The sequence below is a fragment of the Pyrgilauda ruficollis genome, unplaced genomic scaffold (assembly GCF_017590135.1).
Source record: "Pyrgilauda ruficollis isolate IOZ18807 unplaced genomic scaffold, ASM1759013v1 scaffold56, whole genome shotgun sequence".
In the NCBI taxonomy this organism is placed as follows: domain Eukaryota; kingdom Metazoa; phylum Chordata; class Aves; order Passeriformes; family Passeridae; genus Pyrgilauda; species Pyrgilauda ruficollis.
This window is the reverse complement of record NW_024527266.1, coordinates 6,092,868-6,118,578: the sequence shown is the minus strand read 5'-3', so window position 1 is coordinate 6,118,578 and position 25,711 is coordinate 6,092,868. Positions and strand designations below refer to the sequence as shown.

The 25,711-nt window shown below is 44.5% G+C and overlaps 1 protein-coding gene across 1 annotated transcript; it reads left to right on the top strand.

Moving 5' to 3' along the window:
- The first annotated feature begins 3,346 nt into the window (after window positions 1-3,346).
- FAM234B (family with sequence similarity 234 member B) lies at window positions 3,347-25,533 on the top strand. Its single transcript, XM_041481679.1, has 13 exons — window positions 3,347-3,383; window positions 9,170-9,562; window positions 10,515-10,613; window positions 12,843-13,031; window positions 14,905-15,035; window positions 15,735-15,882; window positions 16,218-16,359; window positions 16,986-17,129; window positions 20,490-20,571; window positions 20,798-20,953; window positions 21,541-21,658; window positions 22,879-23,105; window positions 23,526-25,533. The coding sequence occupies exons 1-13, from the start codon at window positions 3,347-3,349 to the stop codon at window positions 23,529-23,531; spliced, it is 1,872 nt and encodes a 623-aa protein (XP_041337613.1). The 3' UTR covers window positions 23,532-25,533.
- Window positions 25,534-25,711: the final 178 nt, after the last annotated feature.

Sequence of the window (25,711 nt, the reverse complement as noted above, 5' to 3'; positions counted from 1 at the left end):
ACATATTTTTTCAGGGCTCAAACAAGCAAACAAAATGTCCAGGCAACAGGCAAATAACCCAAACAATCATCTGCCTCCAGCTGTTCCCCATTCACCATGTGGCAAACAGTCCTGTTATGCCTTTGCATCTCCCTGCTAAGAGGAAGCAAACTGCTGATGGTCAGTGTGAAACAGGGACACCAGCTTGAATGTTCCCAGCAAGAACTCCTCCACGGGGGCACAACACAGAGCCCTGGGTGAGGAAACCTGACACTTCACAGCGTGCATTGAGCCAGTGCTGCCCAACCCAGCTGCTCAGAGGGAAGAGGGCAATTCCCAGTGGCACGTTAAGATGTATGCTTGCTGCTGGGCAGTTTGTGGGATCTTGCAGCAGGTGCTGCCTTCCCTTTTGTATAACATATCACCTTATTATCTACCCTCTCCTTCTCTTTATTGCATCTCCAGTTCATAAAGGACTGGGCACTTCCCTCTGGGCTCTCAGCCACAGGGTGCCCAGCGCTGGCAGAACAATGCTTAGACTAGAGATAGAGCCACCAGGAGTTTGGCTGGGGCAACCCCTGCAGTAACTCTCTCAACTAACACCCCGTGAAGGCAGCATGTGGGCACATCCCACAGCCTCAGGTGCTGCACAGATGAAACTTTTGCACAGTCCTGACCATCTTTTGGCCTTTTCTCATGCGAAGGTGAACTGCTGTTGGCTTTACTGCATGGGTTCATTAGAAACTCCATGGTCATCTGCACTACTTAAAACTTCCTAAAGTGTACTGTTTTGCACCTGCTAGAAATGTTATTATTACTTTTCCTGGGTTTACCTGCCTTTACTTACTGTTGTCCTTCACTGCTTGATTGTATTTATTTTGTTGTTTGAACAAGCATTTCCTATTTATTGCAATATCTGCTCCTGTGTGATGACCCTGTCATGGAAGGACTCAGCCAGGCACAGGAGGAAAGAGGATGGTGTTCCTGGCCTTGCCATGTAGCCACGCAGAGTAGAAGGGCGGGATGAATAGAACTGGTAAAAACATTGGTTTAACACTAGTAGGAATGCAAAGATATAGGTTATTTCTTCCCTCTGGACACCTGGAAAAAGGTACAGCTGGGAACAGCTCCTGCCTCAGCGGTTCATCAGGAGGTGACTGCCCTCTGATCTTTCAGCAGGGCTGTGTGTGCAACCACTCCATTGTGCAGCTCTGCACGAGTGATCTTCTCCAGCCTGAGAACCTTAAATAGCAGTGTTTCATGTGGCTCCTTTCAGGGTCAAGGAGCAAGGAGAGGTTTCAGCTCCAGCAGGCTGGAAAAGGCTGCAGTCTCTGGCAGACAGGTGGCAAGAAGCAAGGAGTGGCACAGGCTTAACACTGATGAGGGGCTGGTGGCTGTGTATTTTCACGCTTTTTTCTTGTAACATTTTTCTAAATGACCACGTTGTCTACACAAAGCTCTCGAGCCTAACCCCAAGTATCTAACTTTTCAGCATCTGGCTTTTTCAAACTGCTTTGGGGAAAAGAAAATAAATAAAATGAACAGTGACATTCACATAAATTAATGAACTATTTGCAGCTTTTTGATTGATATTCAAACACTTGACAGGTTCAATTTATATGCAAATCAGCTTACATTCACAGCGTAAAGAAGGAAAACTTAATTTCTCATCCTTTGCAAGTCATTAAATCCTCTGAACATATTGCTTAGTCATATGTTCCTCAAAAGCATCAGTTTAACCACAAATCACTTGTCCTTGAAATCCATTAGGCTCACAGAGACCTCTGGGCTTGGGGAACAAGCCATTTTTGTGGGGACACATGAAATTAAGAGTTGTGCTGAAATTAAGGGCTGTGCTGCACAACAAATGTAAAAACATAGCAAACTATGTGCTTTTGCACTGTGTGTGTGTGTGTGTGCCAGATGTTAGAAGATCACAAATGAGGACACCAGACATCCCAGCTCCTGCTTCTGGCTGTTTTCTGCCATTCCTTTGCTCCCAGCTCTAATTGGTACCAGAAGCATTTTCTTAGAAGGAGTCACTTTGCTGGACAGCTCTTGCCCTGTCTATCACAGGCGTTGCTAACTGAGACTTGTAAAGGATCCAGGATCTATCCTGTAAATATTTACATAGATACAGGACTGTCACTGCTCTTAAATCAAAGCCTGGAGGACAGGAAATGGCATATGGAACAGAAAGACTCTGTATTCAGAAAGACCTGGAAGGGAAAGAGTAACAAAAACTGTGATGGCTTCGCCAGAGTTTGTCACCTGGGACTGCCCCCGCAAGTGCTGCGTTCTCAGGAAGGTCTCTCTCTGAAGCCTGGTGACATCAGTGGAAAAAAACCTCTCTGATACCTAAAGATTTTGGATCAGAACTATTCTCTTTCCTGTTCACATCTGAAAAAAAAAAAAAAAAAAAAAAAAAACAAAAAAAACAACAACAAAAAACCACTCTCTTTATCAACTAGACCACTTGGTGTCTCTCTTCTGCTCCTTATTGTTACAATTCCAGGAGTTCCAGGACAGACCTGGACGTGAAGGAGTGAGTACATTATTTGCAGAAACAGCACCTGAAACGGGGGAAAGCAAGAGCAGCAGCAGATGCTGAGGACACGTGGTGTGTTCATTAGCCAAGCAGAGTCTCTTGATGTATTTGGCCAATACTCCTTCCTCTCATTCAGGGACGTTGCCTTGCGAGTTCTCACACAAATCATGACTTGAAGAAGTGGTGGTGTTCGAGGGCCCTGGGAATCAGGAAGCCTTGTGGCTTTGGGGAAGCCACAAAACCCTCCTTGCTCAGTTTCCCCCTTGTGGGAAAGGGAGAGTTCACTTATTCACTCACCTCGGAAGGCTGCGGTGGCGGTTGAGGACGGCTTTGGAAAACAACCTGGACGTCTTTTGTAATTAATCAACGACAACAATAAAATAAAAATAAGAATAAGAATAAAAATAAAAATAAAAATAAAATGCCAAAAAAAACCCCCAAAAATAAAAACAAAAAACCAAAAACAAAACAAACAAAAAAAACCCTAGATTCCTTCCAACCAAAAACTTTCCAAGAATGAAGGCATATATTTATAGCAACAACAATTTAAGGGGACTGGCACTTTCTGTGCAAACCACTCAAGATGACAAACCTATTTTCCATCTGTGCCCACAGAGTCGCTCAGGCTGCGGAGATCCGGGCTGTCCCCGGTCACGGCTCGCTGCCACCGGGCTGCCCCTCCCCGCGGCTCTCTGCCCCTCACACCATCAGGGACGCCAAAGGTCTGGGCCCCTCTCCCGCCTGGGAACTACAATTCCCAGCAGGCCGCGGGGAGGCGCGGGGCGCGCGGCGGCGCGCGAGCGCACTGTCGCGTCCAGCATGGCTACGGTGCTGTCCCGCGCGCTGAAGCTGCCGGGTAAGGGCTGCGCGCCCGCGGCACGGACCGACCGCGGGCCGGGCTGGGAGGACGTTGCCTTGCGAGTTCTCACACAAATCATGACTTGAAGAAGTGGTGGTGTTCGAGGGCCCTGGGAATCAGGAAGCCTTGTGGCTTTGGGGAAACCACAAAACCCTCCTTGCTCAGTTTCCCCCTTGTGGGAAAGGGAGAGTTCACTTATTCACTCACCTCGGAAGGCTGCGGTGGCGGTTGAGGACAGCTTTGGAAAACAACCTGGACGTCTTTTGTAATTAATCAACGACAACAATAAAATAAAAATAAGGCTGGGCCGGGCCGGGCTGGGCCGGGCAGGGCAGGGCAGGGCAGGGGCAGCCGCGGCCAGGGCAGCCCTGATCGCGGGAGGCGCGGGTGCCGCTGCCTGAGGGCTGCGGGGCGCGTTGCCATGGTGATGTGGCGATGTGGGGTGAGGCCCGGGGGTGCGGGCGGTGAGGGGCGGCCGGCGGGCTCCGTGCGGGGCCCGCGGCCGCGGCACGGACGCAGGGGCCGGGGCAGCGTCTCGGGGCTCGGAGGGCGTCGTGTGTGGCAGAGGGGGCCTGGGCCGCGGCCCTGTGAGGGGTCTGCGCGGGAGAAAGGAAGCGCAGACGTCTCAGATCCGCTCCTGCCGGGTTTTACCCACAGAAGCCTGGCCAGGAGTTCGGTAAGTGCCAGTGCAATTACCCAGGTAAATGTTTAAAGCCTGCCTGCCGCCCCTGCACCTTCCAGCCAGAGATCTTCAGCGAGATGAAAGGATATTCAAGCATAAGGGGCTATTGTGTGCGGTGAGCAGCAGTCAAACAGCCATTCTCTTCAGTAAGGAGATTAAAAAGGAATTAAAATACCTTACCAAACCAGATCCTGGGAGCATGCTAGCTACTGTTGGGTGTACTGTAGACGGTGCCAATGCACCTGGCTGCATTAACTCCAATGGGAAGAGCTCATTGCTCTTCCTAAGGAGCCTTGCCTTTAGGACAGCCCTGGGAGAAAGACACCAGCTGTGTGGTGCTGGGGAGGCTTCTCCTTGGCACTACACGCCCCTGGGTCCTGCATGGCCCCATCCTGTGAGGCTCACTGGTCATCCTTTCTTCCTCCATCAGTCCCTGAAGGTCACAGTAATGTCTTCAAGGTCCTTCCTGCCATCTTTCCGTAACCCTTACCAGTTGGTTCCTTCCTTGTTTTATACATGTATGTATATATATATATATATATATGTATATGTGTGTGTGTTTGTCTGTTGAAATGGGAAGGAATAAATTACCATGAGGTCTGTTTAGGACGAGTGCAAACTGGTAGGTGTAGGTGTGTGCATTAGGGCGTGACCACTGGGGAACTGCAGTAAGAAGTGCAGATCACTTCTGGGACCTTTGGAACCAGCATGATCTGTTTGATGTCTGCTGTTGGGAAACACTGATTTGGAACAGGATTGTAACAGGCCTTGCAGCTGCATTTAAGAGAACAGTTCTTGCATCAATCCTCAGGTTAAATTGCAGAGATCATACTTTTCTTGTGTGCTTAATTATTGAGAAATGCAGGTTCCAACAGCAATGAGAAAGCAGAAGGCCTATTGCTATATCTGTTTTTCTTGCTGCATCTCATTAGATTAATTAAAAATCAATATGGGCTTAGAGCTATGTCTGCAGTACCCAGTGACTGGTGCCTGCCAACTGCCAGAAAAATAAACAGAACATGAAATTAGTACAACAGGTACTGGAACCAGTGTGCCATCTTTGGAATAATGCACTGAAAATTGCACTCTTCTAAAGTCCACAATCTGCTCTTTTCACTCCAAAGTGAAAAGAAGCAAAGAAAAGTCTTCCCCATCAGTCGAAACCAGGAAGATATAAATAAGATTACAATTAATACCTCTGAAGCCATCAGCACAAGAAATGAATATTTTATTGTCACTGGGACCTCATTTCAACACAGATCACCTAATGGGTGCCTTCTTTCCAGATCGTGATCTCATGGTGATCATCTATTCTTCACTGACTGGTCACATTCTTTTACTGCAATAGCTGCCTGTGTGAAAATAGCATTTGGCAAATACATGGGGGATTTTCAAAGTCATAAAATGTGATTTAGAGACCTGCTGCCCTTGAAAGCCAATAAGTTGGGGTGTTTTCCCTCAGTTCTGTCTTTGAAAGCCTCCATTATCAGTATTTGCTTTTTCTTCCAGTAGCTGCAGAAAGAAAAAGAAAATCCAGGGTGATGTGACCAGTAACTTGCTCTGATTGTAACCACAGGCCACTGAATGGGAACCTCTGTTTTATCACTGATGCCATAGAAAAAATGGAATATTATTTAGAGCAGGTCAGAACAGAAGATGCTTTGTTGACTCTACCTGTAGGAGGGAGGGAACACAGAGCAAGAGGGAAACTGGCATTGCTGATACTAACTCCATGCCTGTGAAGTGGATGCAAGGTTTATATAGACTTGGAGTCTCTTTGGAAGACAGATAACAAAGTGTGAGTTACACAGATCTGGTACGTGCGTAAGGCCACAGAAATGCAGCTTGCTTTAGCACAGAGACTGATTTCTTGTGAAGGCTACACAGTGGTTATCCTTTCAGGACATATGGTGAGAGTTTCACCAAGAGGTCAGCTCAGATCTTACCATTTCTACTTCCATGATGGAAAACTGTGTGTATTCCCCTGGCAGCTGATTGCTTGTGACAGAGGCACTTTTAGCTTTCTCTTGATGGACAAACTGTTTTCCTTCAGCCTGAGCCTTGTTGTTGACCAGAAAGGAAAGAATGTGACTTGTGAAGCACTTAAAAATAAATCATCATTCTCTAAAAGGTGTGAGAGTGCCTGTGTTTTTACACATTCTTTACTGGTTTTTATGTTTGTTTGTGCTTTTCTGCTGAAAAATCATCTGGGAGTGATTGATGAAAGCCAGGTGTGTTACCCCTCCTTCCCACAGCCAGTGACCTAAAACTTGTATGAGGAGTCATGTTCCTTCTGCTCTCCCTCCAGCCAGGTGAATCATGAGTTACATGTTCTCTGCACCACAGAACAGCCTTGGGAGGCTGAGGTGAGCACATGCTTGCCAGCATTCCAAGTGCATTCCCAAAACACCTTTGGATTGGTTAAGGTTCTCTCTGAACAGTAGGAGATAAGTGTTTGAATCTTCTGAGATGAGCTATACAATTGGGTTTTACATGTGCTAGATGAGTGCTTCAACAGTCCTTCCTAAAGGGCAATATCTTCCCTCCTTTTGGCTTAAAAATGCCCCCAAAAGGAGTTTACTGAATGGCTGTGCCTTGTGGGTGTGCTGGATAACCTTTTTGGGAAAGATAGGGCGAAGGATTGTTGGTTTCTGATTCCTCCTCTGGCTTAGACATGAATTAAGACTGAGCAGCTCTCTGCCTTATAGCTCTTCTATATTTCTCCAGATTCTTAACCATGTAGATCACCAGAAGCTGTCTGCTGTGTAGTAGCTGTTTTCTAGCCACTGCTCAGTGCTTCTCAGTAGGACAGGTCTTCCTGTTACAAACTGTGGGTGATACCACTGTCGATGTTGCCAGCATCTCAGTCCCTGCCAGTTCAAGGAGTGGGTGAGCCATATTTTCAAGGTCCTTTCTGTCTCCAGAAAGGGATCCAGAACAAAATTTAAATGATAAATTTAATTGATACCAATGCTTTCAGCTGCATCATGGGTGAACAGCAGGTTCCAGTCTTTTGGTTGACTGTTTGGAATTAAAATAATAAAACATAGTACATGTGAAGCATAATTATTCTTTGAGTTGTTTTACTTGAAAGTCACCAGTTTCCAAAATTGGGAGCAATCTAGTTAACACAACTGTCCAGCTTTGACTTCCCAGGCTTAATGCCATTTACTCTTGGGCCAGCCACATTTGTTTTTCCTGCCATTCTGACCTGTCTTGAACTGGCACATCTGGATCTGTTGTGACAAGCTGCAAGTACCCTGGCAGTGAGACCTCTCTGGAATTTTTTGTTTTGACTGAGTGGTCTTTAAGTCACTTTTTAGCACAACCTACAGTATTACACACCTGTGAAATTACACTGCAACCTCTCAGCAGAGAGTTGTGTGCCGCCAGGATCGCTGGCCTTCTGTGCACTTATGGGGTGGAGCCAAGATTATCAAGACTTCCTGAAAAGCCCCCACTTTGAGCACATGTTTAGAGCAGACCTGTGCAACAATGCAGTGTGTCACAGGGATACACCAGACAAACCCATAGGAATGCAGTATCTCTTGGTTCCTGCCTCCACAAGGAGCTATATTTTGGAGTGTATATGTGCACCAGATTTTTGAGTCTTTTTGAGTAGAATTCAAGAAGTAGTCCTAATTCAGAAAGGAAGAGTCTGTCTTAGATATGTGAACATGTTGGATATTTTTATTTTCTTCTGTTCAGTGTAGGTGAGTTGTCCTCGCTGTTCCACCTAATGTGGGGCATTTGGTTTTTAGTGGGATTGAAAGTTTTTCTTAAATCCTAAAAATGAAGCTGAATACCACTTATAAGTGGTAGACAAAGGGAAAGTGAAAGCCCTTTTGTGAGATAAGAAATAAGGAAAAAATTAGATACACGTGCTGCAAAATACACTCTAGATTATGCAAAATAGGTGTGTTGCACTAACTAGGTACTACAGAACACTTGAGTGTCTTTCAGGAAAACCAGGAGTAAGGTATACTATCTTAGTTAGGAAGAATAATCATGAAAGCCCTAAAATTTCTGCTTTGTAAAGCCTCCCATCATCTTAGTGTCTGAGAGGGGTTACAGCTTGCGTATTTTTGCTTATTAGTTATGCCTTACATGTACCACTTCAGGAATCTTCAGGCACCAGCTGGTTCATGTTTCAAATCAGCTTTAAACAAAAGGAAATGAGACAGATACCTGGGATAGCAAAGTCCTACCTTGTAATCGGAGAGAGAGAACCAGACTGGACTCTGGAATCCTCAGAGCACTGGCCATGGCTCCATGCCCAGCCTTGTGGCACAGGGCAGCTCCCTGAGACGTGACCCTCCACTCGTAGCTTGGGGCAGTGAGTCTGCTTGATCTTTTCTGTCCCCACAAACAGATGGTGCTGGGCTAACGCCAGGGTGTGTGACTGGCCTCTACACCTGCCCTCGCCACACTCCCTGCTGCTATCCAGGGCTTGGGGGAGAATTCGTGTGTGCTCGGCACCTGTGCAGGAGACACCTAAAGCTAAGCTACCTTCCTGCACCACCACCTGAAGGGATCAGTACCAAGTTATCTATCTTGGCCAGGCTAAGCACAGCCTGTGGGCTCTGGTGGGAGCAGGAACAGAGCAGGTGCACTGTGGTTGCCTCAGGCAGGGCAATGCTCCAACGAGCATTCTCTCTGGTAGAACTGAGCCGTGCAGAGAAGGTGGTGTCTTGAAGGAACAGCCTGATTCCTCCAGACATCAGCATGGTACTTGGCCCAAAGGGGCAAAATTACTTTCCCCTCATCTTCAGGGAGACTTCATGTTTCATTACTAATCAAGAAAGTATTAGAATTAAATCAGCCATGAATTCCATATAGATACATATACATACACATACATACATGTACACACACACACTTAGCTGAGGAAGATAAACTGTCAGCATTTTTTCTCCCACTGATGCTACTGTGAATCATGGAGAGAGAGACCCTGTCATTTCTCTCACACTTCTCACTTGGAGCCATGCAAAATGCACACTGCTCTGTCATCCCTTCTGTATCACTCTCCACTGCAGCCTTTTCTCTACTGAGATCCTGCAAAAACTCATGCTTTATTGTCTCTCTCCATCTTTTTTCTCAGGAAAGAAGAGCCCAGACCTTGGGGAATATGATCCCCTCACTCAGGCTGACAGTGATGAAAGTGAAGATGACCTTGTACTCAACATCCAGAAGAATGGGGGGGTCAAGAATGGGAAGAGCCCCCCTGAAGAGATACAGGACCCTGATTCCGATGTGGAGGTTGGGATGACAAAGCAGCGCACGTCAGAGAGCGCGCCTGAGGGTTATCCTGCTGAGACGGCTGGGAGTTTGGAGCAGAAGGCTGCTCCCTCCCTCATGCCATACCTGCGCACTGCCATCTTTTTGCTCACTGTGGTGATCTCGATGATTCTTGTGCTGGTGTGCGCATTTCTAATTCCCTGTCCCCCTAGAGACTTGCATAACACCTGGAACCGCAACCTAGGTCAGGGAGCAGGTGAGAAAGCCCCAGGAACAGCATCTGGCATGGGGGAGGTGGCAGCTCCCAGGCTGGGCATTGATGGGAGAGATGTATCTGGGAGAGCCAGGTCAGGGCAGAGACCCTTCCTCACCACTACAGGTGCTCCAAAATAATAGACAGGTGGCTGTGTCCTGGTCACTCAGGATAGCTGAGTGTCCAGCTGAATGTCCAGCTGAGGCATGTGAAATCTGGCATCTGCACATAACAGTGCCACAAAATTTTGTTTCTGCCAACATCAAAAATTATTTTGACTCTTCTTCCATCCTGCCTTTTTGTCTGGATGTTGTGCTCTGTTCCAGATGTAGATGGCCCAGCTCACTTTAAAATACAGTGCCTCCCTTTCTACAGCCTGGACTTTACCAGTACCTCCATGCTGAAGTATGTGGTTGTGTTCAATAGGAGAGGGATAGAAGTCTTTTTGTCTTCCAACTAGCTTTACTAATCTTACTCTATTGTCCTTTAGTCGTGCTTGAATCCATAAATCAACATTTGAGATATTTTGTTATCCTGTATGGGTCACTGGAATCTCCCATTCTGGTTTCTGCAATAAAGTAACACTGTTTTGTGAAGTAATTTCTGCCAGGTCTGCCATATGTCTCTGCCTCCTTGCTTTCTGCTGCTGGCTTCCAAATCCAAGCTTTTCATAAGATACATGGCTCCACATTGCCTCAGAAATTGAAGTGGGACACATGAATTTTTCTCTGTTAGTGTCTCCATTTTTCCTTTCCCTTTCTCTGACCCAGGTGCTACATTTCTGCCTTTTCATGCAATCTTACCATGGTGTGAGCTGCCTGCCCTTGGTGGTTCCTTGGCAGACTTTGTGAGGCTTGTCTATGCACAAATCTCATTTCTGGGCCAGCCCTCCTCTCCCAGTGTGAAAAATGAGCTGAGTGGCGTTTTTGACATGCAGTGACTCTAATTTTTGCAGGTGGTGTGTTATCCCCACTGGAACTGTGTGATGTGAACGGTGATGGCCTCCCTGACATCCTCATTGTCTTCACTGCCTTGATGAATGCCAGTGTCATGGGTAAGCGCTGCAGCTCCTTTCCATTCCTCTTAATGTATCAGTATGAACCTTTGCATGTTTGTCTGACATACAGGAAGAGTCCCTGCTACTGCAGATTCACTGCATTGCTCTTTTCAGAGTTCCTTAAAATTGCTGGTGTACTTGCCTGTGGTTGGTCATGCTTAAAATTTTCATTACAAGCCTGTGTCCCTATACCTTTTGGTCAGCATCATCTGTTTGCCCTTACCTTATCTTGGGGCAACTCTGTCTCTTTGTCCTGCATTTGTGCACACTTCACTTTGTTTTTAGAAACACCCTCACTTTGCTGCCTTTTTCTCCAGGTCACTCCATATACTTGCCAGGCTCCAAATCACTGTTAATTCACAAATAATAGTCTGATAATGGGGAAGCTACTGTGCCTGGCTGTTTAGCAGGTATTGCCCTGCTTCCTCCTCCTGGCTGCTTTGCTTTCTTTGTTAGTCCTCACACCCTTCAGATAATATAGCAGAACCTGCTGATGCTGGCCACCATTACACAGGGGCTGCCAAATCTGGTGGCATCCTGTTGTACTGGGCTTCTGAAGTCCTGGAGGTTCCCAGCTGCCTGTCCTGGCATCGCCTGGTACCAGCTGAATCTGTTCTGCCTCAGAGATGTATTCAGGGAGCAAACATACGTGGCACAACCTGAAGAAAATTGTTGGAGCAAAATGCCTTGGCTCTTCAAAGAGGTAATAAAAATATTGTTAGAGGATAGGGAAGATGCCTTTCTCCATGGCCCAGGCAAGGAGCAAGTCCTACAAAAAGAAACCTATGAACATAGAGAAAACTGTAAAGTAATTTTAAAAATAAGTGAGAGAGGAAGATACGGTTGACATAGAGGCTGTATTCTGTTTATATTGAAATTACTTGCGCTCTGTATTTTTGCCATTACATTGCTTTTATTTTTTATCCCAGATATACATATAGGCAGCATGCTCTGAATGAAACTAGTCATACCTAGTTGCATTCTGGGTTGTAGCTGTGCTGGAAGACAAAAACCAGACACTAAAACAGGTGTCAGGTAAAACAATCCAAAACTCAAATAGCTGGATATCAGCCCACCTGTAGCTTGTGCTTGGAGCATTCACGCAGTGCCAAGTAGAGATAAGCCTGGCATAGGCACCCAGTGGAGTAATCTGCAACATCCTTAACTGTTTCTCTGGCTTGTACACACAACAGCTGTGAGCTGCATTCAGGAGTTAGTTGTTCTTGGTTGCTATCAGTGTAACAAAGGTAACTTGATCTGGGGCAACCCCTTAGCATAAGCCACGTGATTTTCAGTTTGAGAAGAGAGTGAGTTTGGTTTAGAGACAGGACTCAGCCTTGTGTTTAGCCAGTGGCCTGTATATGCCCTTTTTGTCATCAGGTCACATGTTGCATGTGTTGCTAGTAAGACAGAAGTTGGCTAGGTCTGTTGTTATTTTGAAATGTGTAGGAGTTCATCTTAAGCTGTGATATGACGATACTAGGTGGAGATTAATTACAATAATCACAGTGAAGTCTGAGGGCAGGCTGAGCTAAAAGTTGATCACATTTGGAATCAGAGTCAACAGTCAATTGAAACAGCATTTACTACTGTATTTTACAATTATTTTATGCTAACTGGTGAATTGGAAAAAGAATGGTGAGTTCCACCAATTGGTTGCATTCAATCTGTTTTTCACAATAATTAAATGCCTTTGGAAAACAAAGAAAAGCGCTCTCAGACCACCAATCACTTTCAGTTGCTCCAGAATTACAAACAAACCAGGACTTTCATGTGACGTGACATCTGACTTGGGAGTCAGTTAAGGTACCCCCTTGGTGCTAGCTCTTTTGTTGAGGAAGAGGGGATCACAAGAATCAGTCTGATTTGACAGCAGTAAATTTCACAGGAGGAAGACACCACAACTGAGCACATTGTCCCCAGGAACTTGGTTCTCTCTGTCCAGCTGATCACGTTTCTTGCTATGAACTCAAGTTTTAATGATTTTCTGGGCTGTTGACTTTCAGCCCACCTTGTTTGGAGATCACTGTTAAGCTCTGCAGCTGAGAAATTCAGCCATGAGGTGACATTTGACCTTTGCTTTCAGGCAGGGTGGATTTGTCTGTCTTGAACCGCTCTGCTCCAAGAGTTAAAGCTGGATCTCCAGCACAAGGACCCAAGGCAATGTGGCCATAGTAATCCCTCTGACACCAAGGGATTACATGATCTCTTTCCTGCTTCTTCTAGGTGTCTCTACACCCTCTGTAACTGTGGTGGCACTTTCTGGTATGAATGGCAGCACCTTGTGGTCCATCCAGCTTCCAGAGGAGACACAAAGTGTGCAGTGCAATGGGCTGTCACTGGGGGCAGCTGCAGGGCCTGTCTGCCTTGTTACAGGAACATCAAAATTCCTCAGCCTTCTCAGTGCCTCCACAGGTAAAGTCAACTACCAGCATATTAGAAATGTGCTGTTACTTTTTTGTTTACTTTAAAGGACTAATAAGCATGAATAATTTGGTTCTGGCACATCATGGTGGCTATTACTTTGTGACGCATGGAATGGAGTCAAAACACTAATGTGTTTCTAGCTACACAGGATAAGAGAATTCAAAACATTTCATCTCTGTGGCAGCATCTTCGTGCTACATCTCAGAATATTTCAAAGTGTTAATCTTACCCTGTAGCATCCCCATGTCATAAAGAATATGTAAAGTCTGTTCTCATTAGCATTGAGCTGCTGGTACAACTCAGGACGTACCTACCAGCACTGCAAAGCTGAACAGCATTCTTGGAGAAGTTACATAAGGATATACACAACATCCAGGAAACCTTGCAGAGAAGTTAGGCCCATAGTTGAATTGATTAGATGTGAATGAATGTTGCATTTTTAATCACTTGATCATGTGCACCTTCATTTTCTGATTGCTGTTTGTTCTCCCACATTAATTCATTGGCAGAAATAGCCATAGGTAGGTACAGGGTTGCTTTTGGAATCAACCAGAAGGTACCTTGAAGGTGTGTAACTTTGGGATGGAGGTGTGTATTAATATTACAGTTAGGTTTTAATGAATCCAGTTCATCCAGGGACAACAACTTCACCACAGTTGCTGGCTCAGCAGCAAGACACCTTCTCCTGTCTCCCCTGGCTGATGGGTGCTGTGCCGTTTATCAGCTGCAAAGGACCATCAAGTTCCTCTATCTGCAAGGATTTCTACAGTCTGGCCGTGGTATTCCCATTCCACTCTTTGTTCCAACCCCTTTAGCAAGTGCTGTGGTTGCAGATTGTGGGTGTGTGGAGTCATGGTGGAATAGGTTTCAGCCATGCCAATCACATTCCATCCAGGGAGCAGCAACTGTATTTTACCCTATAATTTCCATCCTGTTAGAACATCTGTTAGGATGTGAATATAACTTCTCAAGTTTTCTCTAATTTTACCCCCCAGCTATCTTCCCACACTTTTCAAATGCTTTTAGGGACCAGGTTACTTGCACAGTGTTTGCATGGTCAGGACCATGACCTGCCTCCTTTACCAGCAGTAGTAATGTACAAGTTTGGCCCTTGGTTTACTTTATCATTCAGGGGCAAACCTTATCCTACAGAGCATCAGCAACAGAAAAACATTTTAAAAGATTGTAAAAGCAGAAATGTTGGCAAAAGAATGATGAAAAACTAAAAGCATAAAATTTAATTGTTGCTTTTTTTTTAATGTTTATTTGCAAGTTTGCAAGTCTGGTTTTACTGTGTTTCCAGCTGGGTCCATGCTGGACTGCTGAACCATTTGACATCACGTCTGTTAACATGCTTTCCCCCTGAGGTGGAGTGAGCATGTCATGCTGGAGTGGTAATTTGCTGCTGGGAATTTAACTGAGACACAGATTTGCACTGTGAATATCAGAACTGTCCATCTGTTTCCTTTCCTCACATCCACCTAGCCTTTACTGCTGGCTGAGGCAAACAACTGCTGTCCTGCATAGAAGCACTCTCATTTGGGTTCTCCTTTGTAAAGTGAACCTTAAATATTCTCTGCTATTTCAGAAATTATTTAGGGCTCAGGTCTTTTATAGAGATGCTAAGAAGGAAGCACAGCAGGACTTGAGGCCTGACTCAAAGGCAGTCTGAAGAAATGCTGGGAGAAGAATTTTGCTTCCCACTGCAGTTTGTCTCAGTTTGTAGATGTGTCTTTCCCCTTCACACAGAATGGGAGAAATAATTTCTCTTGCTCCCTTTTCAAGAAGGTTTTGTGGAACTCTCTAGAGATGCCCTCTGGTTCCCCAAGTACAGGTCTCTTTTATCCTGTTCTTTCCATAGGCAAGACCATCTGGACACTGAACTCCATTCATCTTTCAAGCGGGATCCTGGCTGCACCAGCTGCAACTCTTCCAGATGTAGATGGAGATGGGATTAGGGATATTGTTGTTCTGGTTCTCAAAGAGACACAGGTACAGCACATCCCTACGCATGGTTTGGAAGGACCTTTACTATTTATGTAGAGGAAAAATAGAATGATGTGGAAGGACTGTAACCAGAACTGCAAGAGCCCCTAATTTTCATTCCCTTGGATTTTGCTGAAAAGCACCCTTTTTCTTCCAGTAGCTCTGAGCAGTGAGATCAAACAGTAATGACAGTACCTGCATTCTTGACAACTGGGAATGAACAGAAGGGTCATTATTTGCACCTGACTGAGACTTGAGAATTATCTGTTTCTGTTCAGTGAATGTGTGGTTTGAAGTGAGTGTTTAGCAGCAGTGTAGGGATGGATCTCTGGAGAAAGGGGCATTTAGCTTATCCAAAAGAAGGAAATACTTTCTTTTATTAATTAATTCAGATTAATTGTGTGATTAATTCAGATGCAGATTTCCTTTATGCTCATCCCTCCCCACAATTCTGACATAGATTTTGTTAGAGGAGCTCCAATTTTTTAATTCCCTTTCATATTTGATGCATTTGTGTCAAGAGAAAAACATGAATGTAAGATGCCTAGGAAGCCAGACTGAGCAAAGAGAAAGCAAACACTATCTAGACCGTGCTGAGGGGGAAATTGTCGGTGCAGCTTCATGCTATGGGGTTGGGAGAAGATTCTGAGTGCAGAGGTGCTTGAAAGCATCAATAAAAATATCTCTCTCTCTCTCTCCTTGTAGCCTGATGTGGTTTTCATCTTGGTATCAGGGAAGACTGGAACTGCTTTGGGTGGGCCTGTCAGGTACAGCACCAATGGAGAGGGGAAAGTGATTGGCCCCCAAGTCCACATCACCAGCCGGGGAGCGATCTACATCCTGTTTGGTTTTGGTAAGATGCACCTTGCCTCTGCAGCACTTCACCTTCCTGAAAAACCTTTTTTTTTTTACCTAAAATGGTCCAGAATGTCCCTGGGATGCCTTCTGCTGTAAAATCTAAGAGGGCAAAAGCACAAGTCTCACTGCCATGGTGTGGAAAAGTACAGGAGCACCAATACCTGCTAGTCTCAAATACTTTGGAGTTTCCCAAAAGCACATCATGCCAGGGAAGTTCCAACTCTGGGCATTTCATTGCCTTCTACCACAACTGCAGTGGTCCCAATTGCCCTCTGTTCTACTGGGTTATCTTTTGCAGTCAGGACTCCTCATCTTTACTCTTCCTGGCAGGTAATGTTCAAGCAGTTGCCCTGAGGGATATCTTTACTCAAGCCAGAAACCGGGACAACTTTCCTGCAATGCTGCAGCAGGAGGAGCCAGAGTGGGAAAAGCGCAGATCTGTCAACCTGTCAGAGCTCATTGACATTTACAGGTAGAAGATGGACTTGTCATCTTGCTCCTTCTGGGAGAGGAAGGGAAGGGTAGGCACTTACTAGTGCTCCTAGAGGGGGTTGCTTCTACTTCAATACTGTCCTTCTCTTCATTGTCCAGTTGATAACTGGGGAATACTGTGGGGAACCTGTCATTTCCTCCCTGTCCTCTGGTTGTCCTAGCCAAAGAAGTGCAGAATGTAATAAAAGGGAGTTCTTAGCTTCTCCTGCTCCTTGTTCCTTTCTTCAGCCCGGTATGCATTGCTGAAGGGAAAAAAAGAGGCGTTCCCAGCTAGTGGAGTCTCTTTGGGAAGCTCAGTCTGTGTGGGCCTGGATTTCTCAGCTCTTTCTTCTTTACTGCCAAACTGTGGGACAGGCTTCGGTAGGAATAAAGGGAGGGAGCAAATATCAACTTACAAACCTCATGCTTTTTATAGTAACTCATGATATTCAGAAGACCCCACAGTTGAATTCAGTTCACTTAACTGAGGAACCCACATCACTGGGGAAAAGATGAACTTCTCCAAGTATAACTCGCGTCTTTTGTAGGAATTGCCACGTGGACAGGCAGTTAGTGCTGAGTGTGCAGATACAAGCCTTGATCTCCTCTGTTTTCCATTTGTCCCAGTGGGGGTGTTGACTTTCTGCAGACAGTGAAGACACCTGACACAAACTGCAGCAACCTGCTCATCACAACCAAAGAGAGCTTGATCCTGCTGAGGGGACAGGACCTGGAGCGCCGCTGGACCCTGGAGCTGCAGAATATCAGCAGGTTACTTGCTGGCAACATTTTTCTGTCCAATTTCTTCCTGTACCATTTCTCATCTTTTAGTTCTAAGCACATTAGTTCCTTAGAAAGCAATTGACAGTAATTCCCCAAGTCTGAAGAGGAATCTTAAGTACTGGAGGTGTGTGTTGTTGAGCCAAGTGAGGAGGGCAGGGGGAGCAAGGAACAGAAGACTGGGAACTTGAGCTGTGTGCTTGTGAGTGATCACAAATAAGGGGCTTGATTCAGGTACCCAACACTGAAGTCATGGGAATGATGTTGCATTGGAATTTAGTGGATTACTGATGTGTGATTCAGCCCACCTGCTGTCCAGGGCTTCAGTGGAGAGGATCAGTTACATTAGTGATGTTAAGAATTTAGAGCAGGTGAATGAGTATGGCCCAGGGATCTTAATGTTCCTTGAAAGCTGAAAATGAGCATTTTGATGACAGTCAGCACATCATCTATACTAAATGGAAACCTTAAAATAATATTGCTCATCCCCTAATTTCACACATGGAAATTAAGTAATTTTCCAGATCTTGTGGGTTGGTAATAACCAGCAATTTCAGCTTGCCCAGTATTAAATATTTGCAAAGGACAGTTGGGCACAATTGAGGGAAATTACATGGGAAACAATTGCTTGCTCTAGTAATGAGAATAAAGAGAGCATCTCTCAGCTCTGTGCTACCCAACTGTCAGGAGCATAAATGGGAAAAAGGCACTGGAACTTCATTAAGGAAAAAAAAAAGGGTGTTCAGCTATCTTTGATATTGAGGTAATGTCCACATTCAAGGGCTGATGGGTGACATAAGCCACAATTTTAGGAATGAGTTATGGCTAGTTGATCATGCTATGGGGAAAGGAAATGGACTAGAAGTGTTTTGGGCCCACAATCTGCAGACTTCTGAATGTGTCTGGCATCGAGTTTAAAGGGTAGGTGTGTACTGACTAAACATAGCCACTTCACAGGTGCTGTAGAATCAGTTATACACAAGAAATTTCTAAATGAATGCAGTAATAAATTGGAATACACAAATCAAGAAGGGTTGAAAACTTCTTTACTAGAAGAGGTTGAGGTTGGAATGCACCTCTGGAAATTTCCTAATCCCGCCTACTTGCTCAAGCAGACTCTAGACAAGCTACAGCAAATCACTCAGGGCTGTGTGCTGTCAGGTTTTAAATATCTCCGAGGATGTAGACTTCACAACTTTTCTGGGCAGCCAGTATTCAAGGCTGCTGCTTTTTCCCATTCCCTGACCTCCCAAGGGACAGAGCACAATACATGTAGAGGAGATGGCAGATAATCATTGAAAAATAATGAAAGCAATTATTGTTCTAGGCTACTGTGCTAAAGTCCTGAACTACCTGTTTCCTCAGAGTTAAGAAAGACAAAATTTACTACACTGAGTGTATTGTGGGCAAGTATTTAATTAAGAGGTTTGTTTGGATTTTTTTAGAACTTAAGTTCTACTTAAGCATCACAGGCTGGTGGACAAATTCAGGTCAGGGATGTTACCACATCAAGTCAAACAGACTGAATTCCTTGTTACAAAAAGCTTACAAAGCCAGCTGTGAGCAGCCCTTTTCCTGGGTAAACCTGCCCCAAGCACACCACTTCATCCAGGCAGTCTGAGTCCAGGCCTGTGGGAGTAATTTCTGAGAAAACCAACATGGCTACTGCAGATGTGCTGCATTTCCAGATAGCTTTTGACAAGATCCCTGGAAAACCATAAAGGAGAATCAGTAGTCATAAAACAAGGGCGAAGTTCAGAGACCATGAAATTGAGTAAGCAGTTGCAAATTGTGTTGTAAATGGATGTTTCAGATGAGAGAGGATTAATAGCAGGTTGCTGGGGGGATTACTGTTGGGCAGAATAATTACTAGCCTTCTGGTTCATTTGAGAAAGTGCCCAGGGGATTTTTCGCTTGATTGGTAGCATCCGATGTACTTAAATTTGTGTGCATTCAGTTTGTGGGATCTGCCACTGACTGTGACCCATAAGGGCAGAGGCACCTTAGGAGATGTTTTGAGTTTGTGGTCATAGGATAGAATTGTCTGCTACTTCCTTTTGCTACTGGAGAGCTTTCAAGCTATAGGAGTGTCTCGTGATACTGCCTTGAAGGCAACACCTGGTTGCCAGAGGTGTGTGTAATGCAAATGATGTTGTTTGATGTCATAAGTATAAAGTCAAGCCACTGCTGTGCTGTGGTATTACTGTTCAGGAACCATTCTGTCATGCATGTTTTAAAAAGGAAGATGGAAAAAAATTGAGAAAAGTTCTGGAAAAAATGCTTTGGCATGGAAGATTTTAATTATTGAGTTTGTATGATCAAAGAGAAGCCTGAGAGGTGAGTTCATAAGCGTGTGTAAGAAATAGAAGCTAATAGAAGCATAGCAAGAAAAAGTGCCTTGGAGCAAAAGCCGTTCACGTTCAGGAAAATGAAGATGCAGGAATGTTTCTTTGGGTGAAATTAATCGTTAGAACTGACTGTCATGAGAAGTGATGAATTCATCTCATCAAAGATGAGGCAAAGCCAGCCTACTGATACTTGGTTAATTGGGTGAGATACAGAAGTCTGTCATAAATAAAAAGAGAGAGGATATACTCTGATCCTGCCTTGCCATAAAATCTCTGGTTCTGTGAACTTTGTGGACTCAACTGTGCTTATTTAGAATTGTGTGTCTAGCTGTGGTGAACTGAAGGAAGACAGAGGCAAGGCTTAGAATGCCAAAAGCAAGGAATGTGGTTAAAAAATAGTTATAATGAGGGATATTAATGTGTTATGTCACCCAGAAGTGAGAGGATGAGAAGGGACTTCATTTAACCTGTTTAAGGTCATAAAAAGGCTTGTAAACCTGCCAGCAGTAAGAATACAGGGAATCATGGGCTGACATTAATGTTGAGTTTGTTAAGATCCATTTCACACAGCTAAGGCAGCCTGGGAAATCCACTTTCTGCAGGAGGCCAAATGTGCCAATGCATTTTGGAAGGGCTGGGTAATTTTATATAATTATAGCAACAACAGTACAGGTTCTCATGCAAAGGAAAGGATGATAGAGTAGTGTACAGGGAGATAAACAGATGTCTACACAGCCTATCAAACGATGCCCCCCACACAGACAACTCTGAAGAATGGCTGACAAGCACCATGGGCCACTTTACCATTTTTCACTTTTCTGATCCACCAACAAATGATTCCTGACAGTCAGAATAGTTCTGAGTGAATTAAAGACCTTATTTAGCATGACAAATCCTGCCATTTTAAGAGGCAGAATGGAGGATGAAGGCAACTATTCTGCCTCCATCTGAAATGACTTTTTTTCTACCATGGGGCTGAGTGTTTCTTTTTCCAAATTTACAGCCAACCTGTACCAGGTTACTTCGGTGCTGACCAAACTCTGGACTTCATGCTGCAAGCACAGACTGGAGATGGGAGCAAAAAGGTAAAACAGGTGGAGGCAGGAAGTGTGGTGGCCTTACAGCAGTGGGGAAGGTTGGGTAAAAAGAGACAAACACTCTCTGGTCCTTGCTTTTCCCATCTCTTGTCCGACACTCATTAGAGTCTGGCCACAGGCATGAAAGGGAACAGTGCAGGCCATTCCTCTGCAAGGGGTCTCTGCATACCCATGCCTTGACATCCATTAATGCTCAATCTCTCCCTGCCTTGAGGTGGTGGTGATAGATGGCAAATCTGGCCTCCCTGTTTGGAACCAGGAATTTCCATGGCAGCGACAACAGCTCGATGCACTCTCAGTCATGACTTTGGACAAGAAGTCTGTTTTTCTCTTCTGGGCTGATGAAATGCAGCCTGTGTTACGAAGTTTGGTGAGCACACATCTTTTCTTCACTTTGAAGTTTCTTTGTGAAGCACATGCAGTCTCTGTCATTTATTCCTATTGTTATTGAACTTGAACCTAACATATAAGAAGGCTGTCATCTCTTACTTCAACATTCTGACTTCTCTGAGCCTGAGCACAGGAGTTTTTGTGTGCAAATTCTTCATCGTAAAGCTTTGTCGACAGAAATTTTGCATCCACAAACCCCAAAATTTGTGAATTTCATTTTTTCATGGAGCACTGAGGACTTATAACTGCAGATTTGTTGCCAGCCCAGGGTGCTCCTTCTGTCCATGCAGGCATACAGTTTGGCATGGAGACTCAAACTTCCAGACTGTAGCTTTGCCCATCAAGCTGCATGTAACAGAGCTAGATTTAACCTTACCAAAGAGAAGTTGTAGAGCAAATTCTGTTTTAGGAAAAAACGGGTTTCAGGATTTAATCTTTGTAAAACCACATGTTTTTATTCTTTGATCCATGTAAAAGCAACACAGTGTCAGAAACCTTTATTTTTTTGACAAAGCTAGACTGCCCTTTGCTAGCAGTTGCTATGTTTTTTGTCTTTCATTGCAACAGCAACCTGGTCCCAGACCTGAACGCCCAGGCCTGCACCATCTCTATCTCCTCCATCCTGTTTTTCCTACAGTCCTTTTGGACCTCACCAATGCAACAGACAAAGTCATTGCTTCAGCAGGTGAGTACAAATGGAGGCAAAACTACCTAGGCCAGAAATATGGAGAGAGAAGTAGCTATGAGAAACAATGGGCTGTAGTTGTGCCTTTAAAGGTAGCACCTAAGGTCCACAACACATAGCACAACAATGGGAATTAAGATTCATCTTCCTTCTGAAGGAGCATCATGTCCACCCCCAACTTTGCAAATAAAAGACCCCCCAAGTTTCTTACATGTTTAACCAATGACAGGTTTAAGTTTGATTTAATGCATGTTTTACACCAGAGAAGTTGTGTCGCTTTCCGTGGAGCTATTTTTAATTTAATGCCATGCATAAAAAATCACTATTCTCTGTCACCTCAGATACACTTCTGCTTTTGTTGGCCATCTCCCAATCTTTGGGATAGGAGCTGTTCTAATTCCTCTTTGTTTTTGTAAGGGGGAATCCAAAATATATAAGTGTTTTCAGGGAAAAGTAGATCTGGATTTAACATCTATACAAGATTGTACAGTCCCTGTTCAATTTCCTTGCACTTTCTAAAGCAGTTCAGCAAATAACCACCCTCTTGTGCATGGGAGTGGGGGATAAAGGATCAGTTCATCCAGAACTAAGAGAAGTAGGCCAGGAAGCATAGAAAAACTGCTGCATAGTAATCTAATTGGACTTGTATCAAAGTTCAGGCAAAGTTCATCCAGAACTAAGAGAAGTAGGCCAGGAAGCATAGAAAAACTGCTGCATAGTAAAACATCTAATTGGACTTGTATCAGAAACACAGTTCAGGCAAGAACAAATAGAATAGTATTGTTACAGGGTTTTTTTTAGAAACTAGGATTTCTGAGGTCTGTACAGATCATTCTGCAGTGACTGGAGTCACCTGACTTGCCAGTGCTTTACAAATTTCCAGTTATATAGAGGTAAATAATAGCTACTAACAGGTGTGGGAAGGAAAGCTGAGAGTGAACTGTATTCTTGAAATATGTTCATATCCTATGTCAAGCCCAAAAAGCATAACCTGGAACCAAACCCTTCCATTTCTGATCTATATTTCAGTTTCTTTCCATGGAAAAAGGTTAAAATATTTTTCCCTTATCAACTAAAGTGCATGGAATTGTAAAGTCAGACTGTATATACTATCAGTCTAGTGGGTGTTTTGACTGAGTAAGGGCTATAAGATTTCTTTTGGAAGAAACATAATCATTTCCTTCTCACCACTGTTTTCTTGCCCTTTTCTGATGGACCAGTTGGAATTAATGATCTCCAAAAGGATGCATTTCACATCACTGTGACAACAACTGCAACCTCTGAAAAACAGCCAGGATTTCTCTCGGTCAGCAAGCTGGGCCTGAAGTGGGCCATGATGAGCCAAGGGCGAATGGTGTGGTTAAAGGACAGCAGGACTCCAAAAATCAGCCGTGGAGAAGTGAGGCGATTTCTTGCCCGGATGAAATTTGCTGACTTTCCTCAGAAGGTGAGATTGTCCAGGAATCCCTCATGAAATCCAGACATTGAAAACATGTGATTTCTTCCCTACAGACACAGTTAAGGTGTTCTTTGGGATGGAAAGAAAATGGTGGGATGCAAAATTACTGCTTGCAAGATGACTGGCTACCCCTTTGGGCATGATGGACAGATTGTGAAGCAAAGATGTACTTAGGCTGTTGAACACAGCGCAGGATCTTAGAAAGGAACAGGGATGGTGGTCATAAGAGACTGGGAGACTTACAGAGGGATCAGAGAGGTGGGGCTGATATCACTTGTTTTGACATGGGCAAGCAAGGGTCCTCCATATAGTGGTGCCCAGGTTCTGTTGCTGACTTACAAATTACTACTTTACCAGACTGGATGATAATAGATTTTGGCTTTAATGTTTGTTTGCCTTCCTTTTCAGCTCTAGCCTGGTGGTTCCTCAGATGTTGGTTGGACCTGTGGCCTGTGTTGGGAATATAGGAAGCTGCTCTGTGTATCTTCAGGAAAATGGCTATATAGAGGGAACAGGGTCTAAAAGCACTTCCCCTTTCTTCAGCTGTCTGGGGAATGCTGCTGGAGGCAGGTTTGTCCTAGGCAGACCCAGAGAAACCTTGTTCAGCAACTCCCTCTCCGTATGCTGTTCTTGCATGCTTCCTTCCAGGTAACACAGAAATGTGAATTTAGAGGTTATATACATATATATATAAAATCAGGCTTTATATATATATGTGTTAATTTATACTATGTATGTATATTTTTTGTATGTTTAATTTATGAATGAGATTCAGGACACATCTTTTTATGTCCAAACAGTGTTCCCAAGCAGTCTAACAAGCTCTATGCCTAGAGTGGGCCATGATGAGTCAAGGCAAGTGGTGTGGCTGAAGGACACCGTTAATCTTTTCATTTTTGGAGAGAAGCCTCTGGCTCCTGCAGGTTTAGTCTTATCTACGATTTCTCCTGTGCTCTCAGCTCTCTTGTCCATGCTGTTGCCAGACTCACAAACAAGCTAGTTCTCTGGCTGAATTACCTGATCTAGAGAAAGATGGTCTCCACAGCATTTGCCAGCCCCTTGCACTTGTGTCTTTCTTTCCCAGTCCCAAGTTCAGGACACCAAGTTCGGGCATATGTGGGTGATGTAGAAGTGAAAGGTTCGCAGCTTATTTCTCTCCTTAAGGTTTGTATGAACCCACATTGTCACTGTAACATCACACTGCAGTCCAATGGGCAGACTCTCCCTTTTCCAATGTATCACAACCCCCTTGGCATAAGAGGTCCAGCAGACCCTGACTGTCACTGTAAAGGTCACTCAGTCTTGTCACGGAAAAGCTGATTCTTATGCTGCTGCTCCAGGGTTTAGAGGTTCAGACAGAGATAGAATTCTGTGCATTTTAACCCTATTCTGAGATCAGTGTTGCCATTCCCTTGCCAGTCCAGCCCTGTGTGCAGCTCCAGGAGGAGCAAGCACATTTGTTCATATTTGTTCACAGTGCATTAGGTGTATCCCACGCTGTGTCCCAGAGTGTGCCATCATTCTCTGTTATCATTTGAGGACCATCTGTATGAACTTTCTTGTAGTAGAAAAGACTATATAAAAGTGAAACAATTTGGTGCCCTGGTAGTTCCCCACAGTTTAGAGTAACAAAATAGGAACTCCTTTCCTAGTATGCCATTCTAAGCCTGGCCTTTGACATTAAAGAGAGCCAGGCTGAGATGAGGACTGCAAAGGACTTTTCTGTCTAGCATGTGCCCTTCCATCCTCCCCACATTTTCCTAGGAGTTATGAGGTGACAGCAGACTTTGACCCTCCTTCCAGATGGGCACATTAGCCATGGGTTTGCTCTCCTGGGCCCTTGACACCTCTCTTTGCTGTATCACCCTTTCCATCATCCCACATTTCTATATAAAGCTTCCAGGATAGCCCTTCAGGTTTAGCTGCAAGCCCCAAGGCTGGTCTTTGGGCCCTGATCTCCTAATGTCAGAGCTGTGAACAGTTTGTATATGTTTAATGGTATTTTTGTGTATATAGCTTTGTATATATTAGCACAACTGTAGCAACGGCTCTAGGCCTGGCATTTTCCTCTAGACAGGGTTTAGTGTTTATAATAGAGTTAGTGTCAGTTAATAGAGCTGCATAATAGGACTGAAAGTGTGAGGACCAGTAACATATGAGGGACTAAACAGGAGTGCTTCTTCCCTCCTGTCCAGCCACCACCTTGCTGGGAAAGGTGAATTGGCTGTTACCTAAGTAGTTACTTCTGAGATTCTTCCTGAGAGAACTGATATTCAAGAGCAGTGATGTTAGCTCCTCCTTAATGTGAATTCACCCTGCCCACACACCCCCCACACCCTCAATGTGAATAAAGAGTCTGTCTGTATATTGTTGGAAAAATGTATTTGAACTGCAGTGGAACAAAATAAATACTGTGTACAGCGTCATGTGCCATGTGAACCAGTGTTTCACCTTTGAGAGATTATGAGTTTGCTTGGGGTTTTGATTCAGGGGTTGTTTGCAATATTTTTACAATGGACAACAAGGAGCAGATGAATAGAAGTGACATAAAAAGCAAAAGTCCTGCCAAAATCTTAATGGTTGCGAAGAAACAG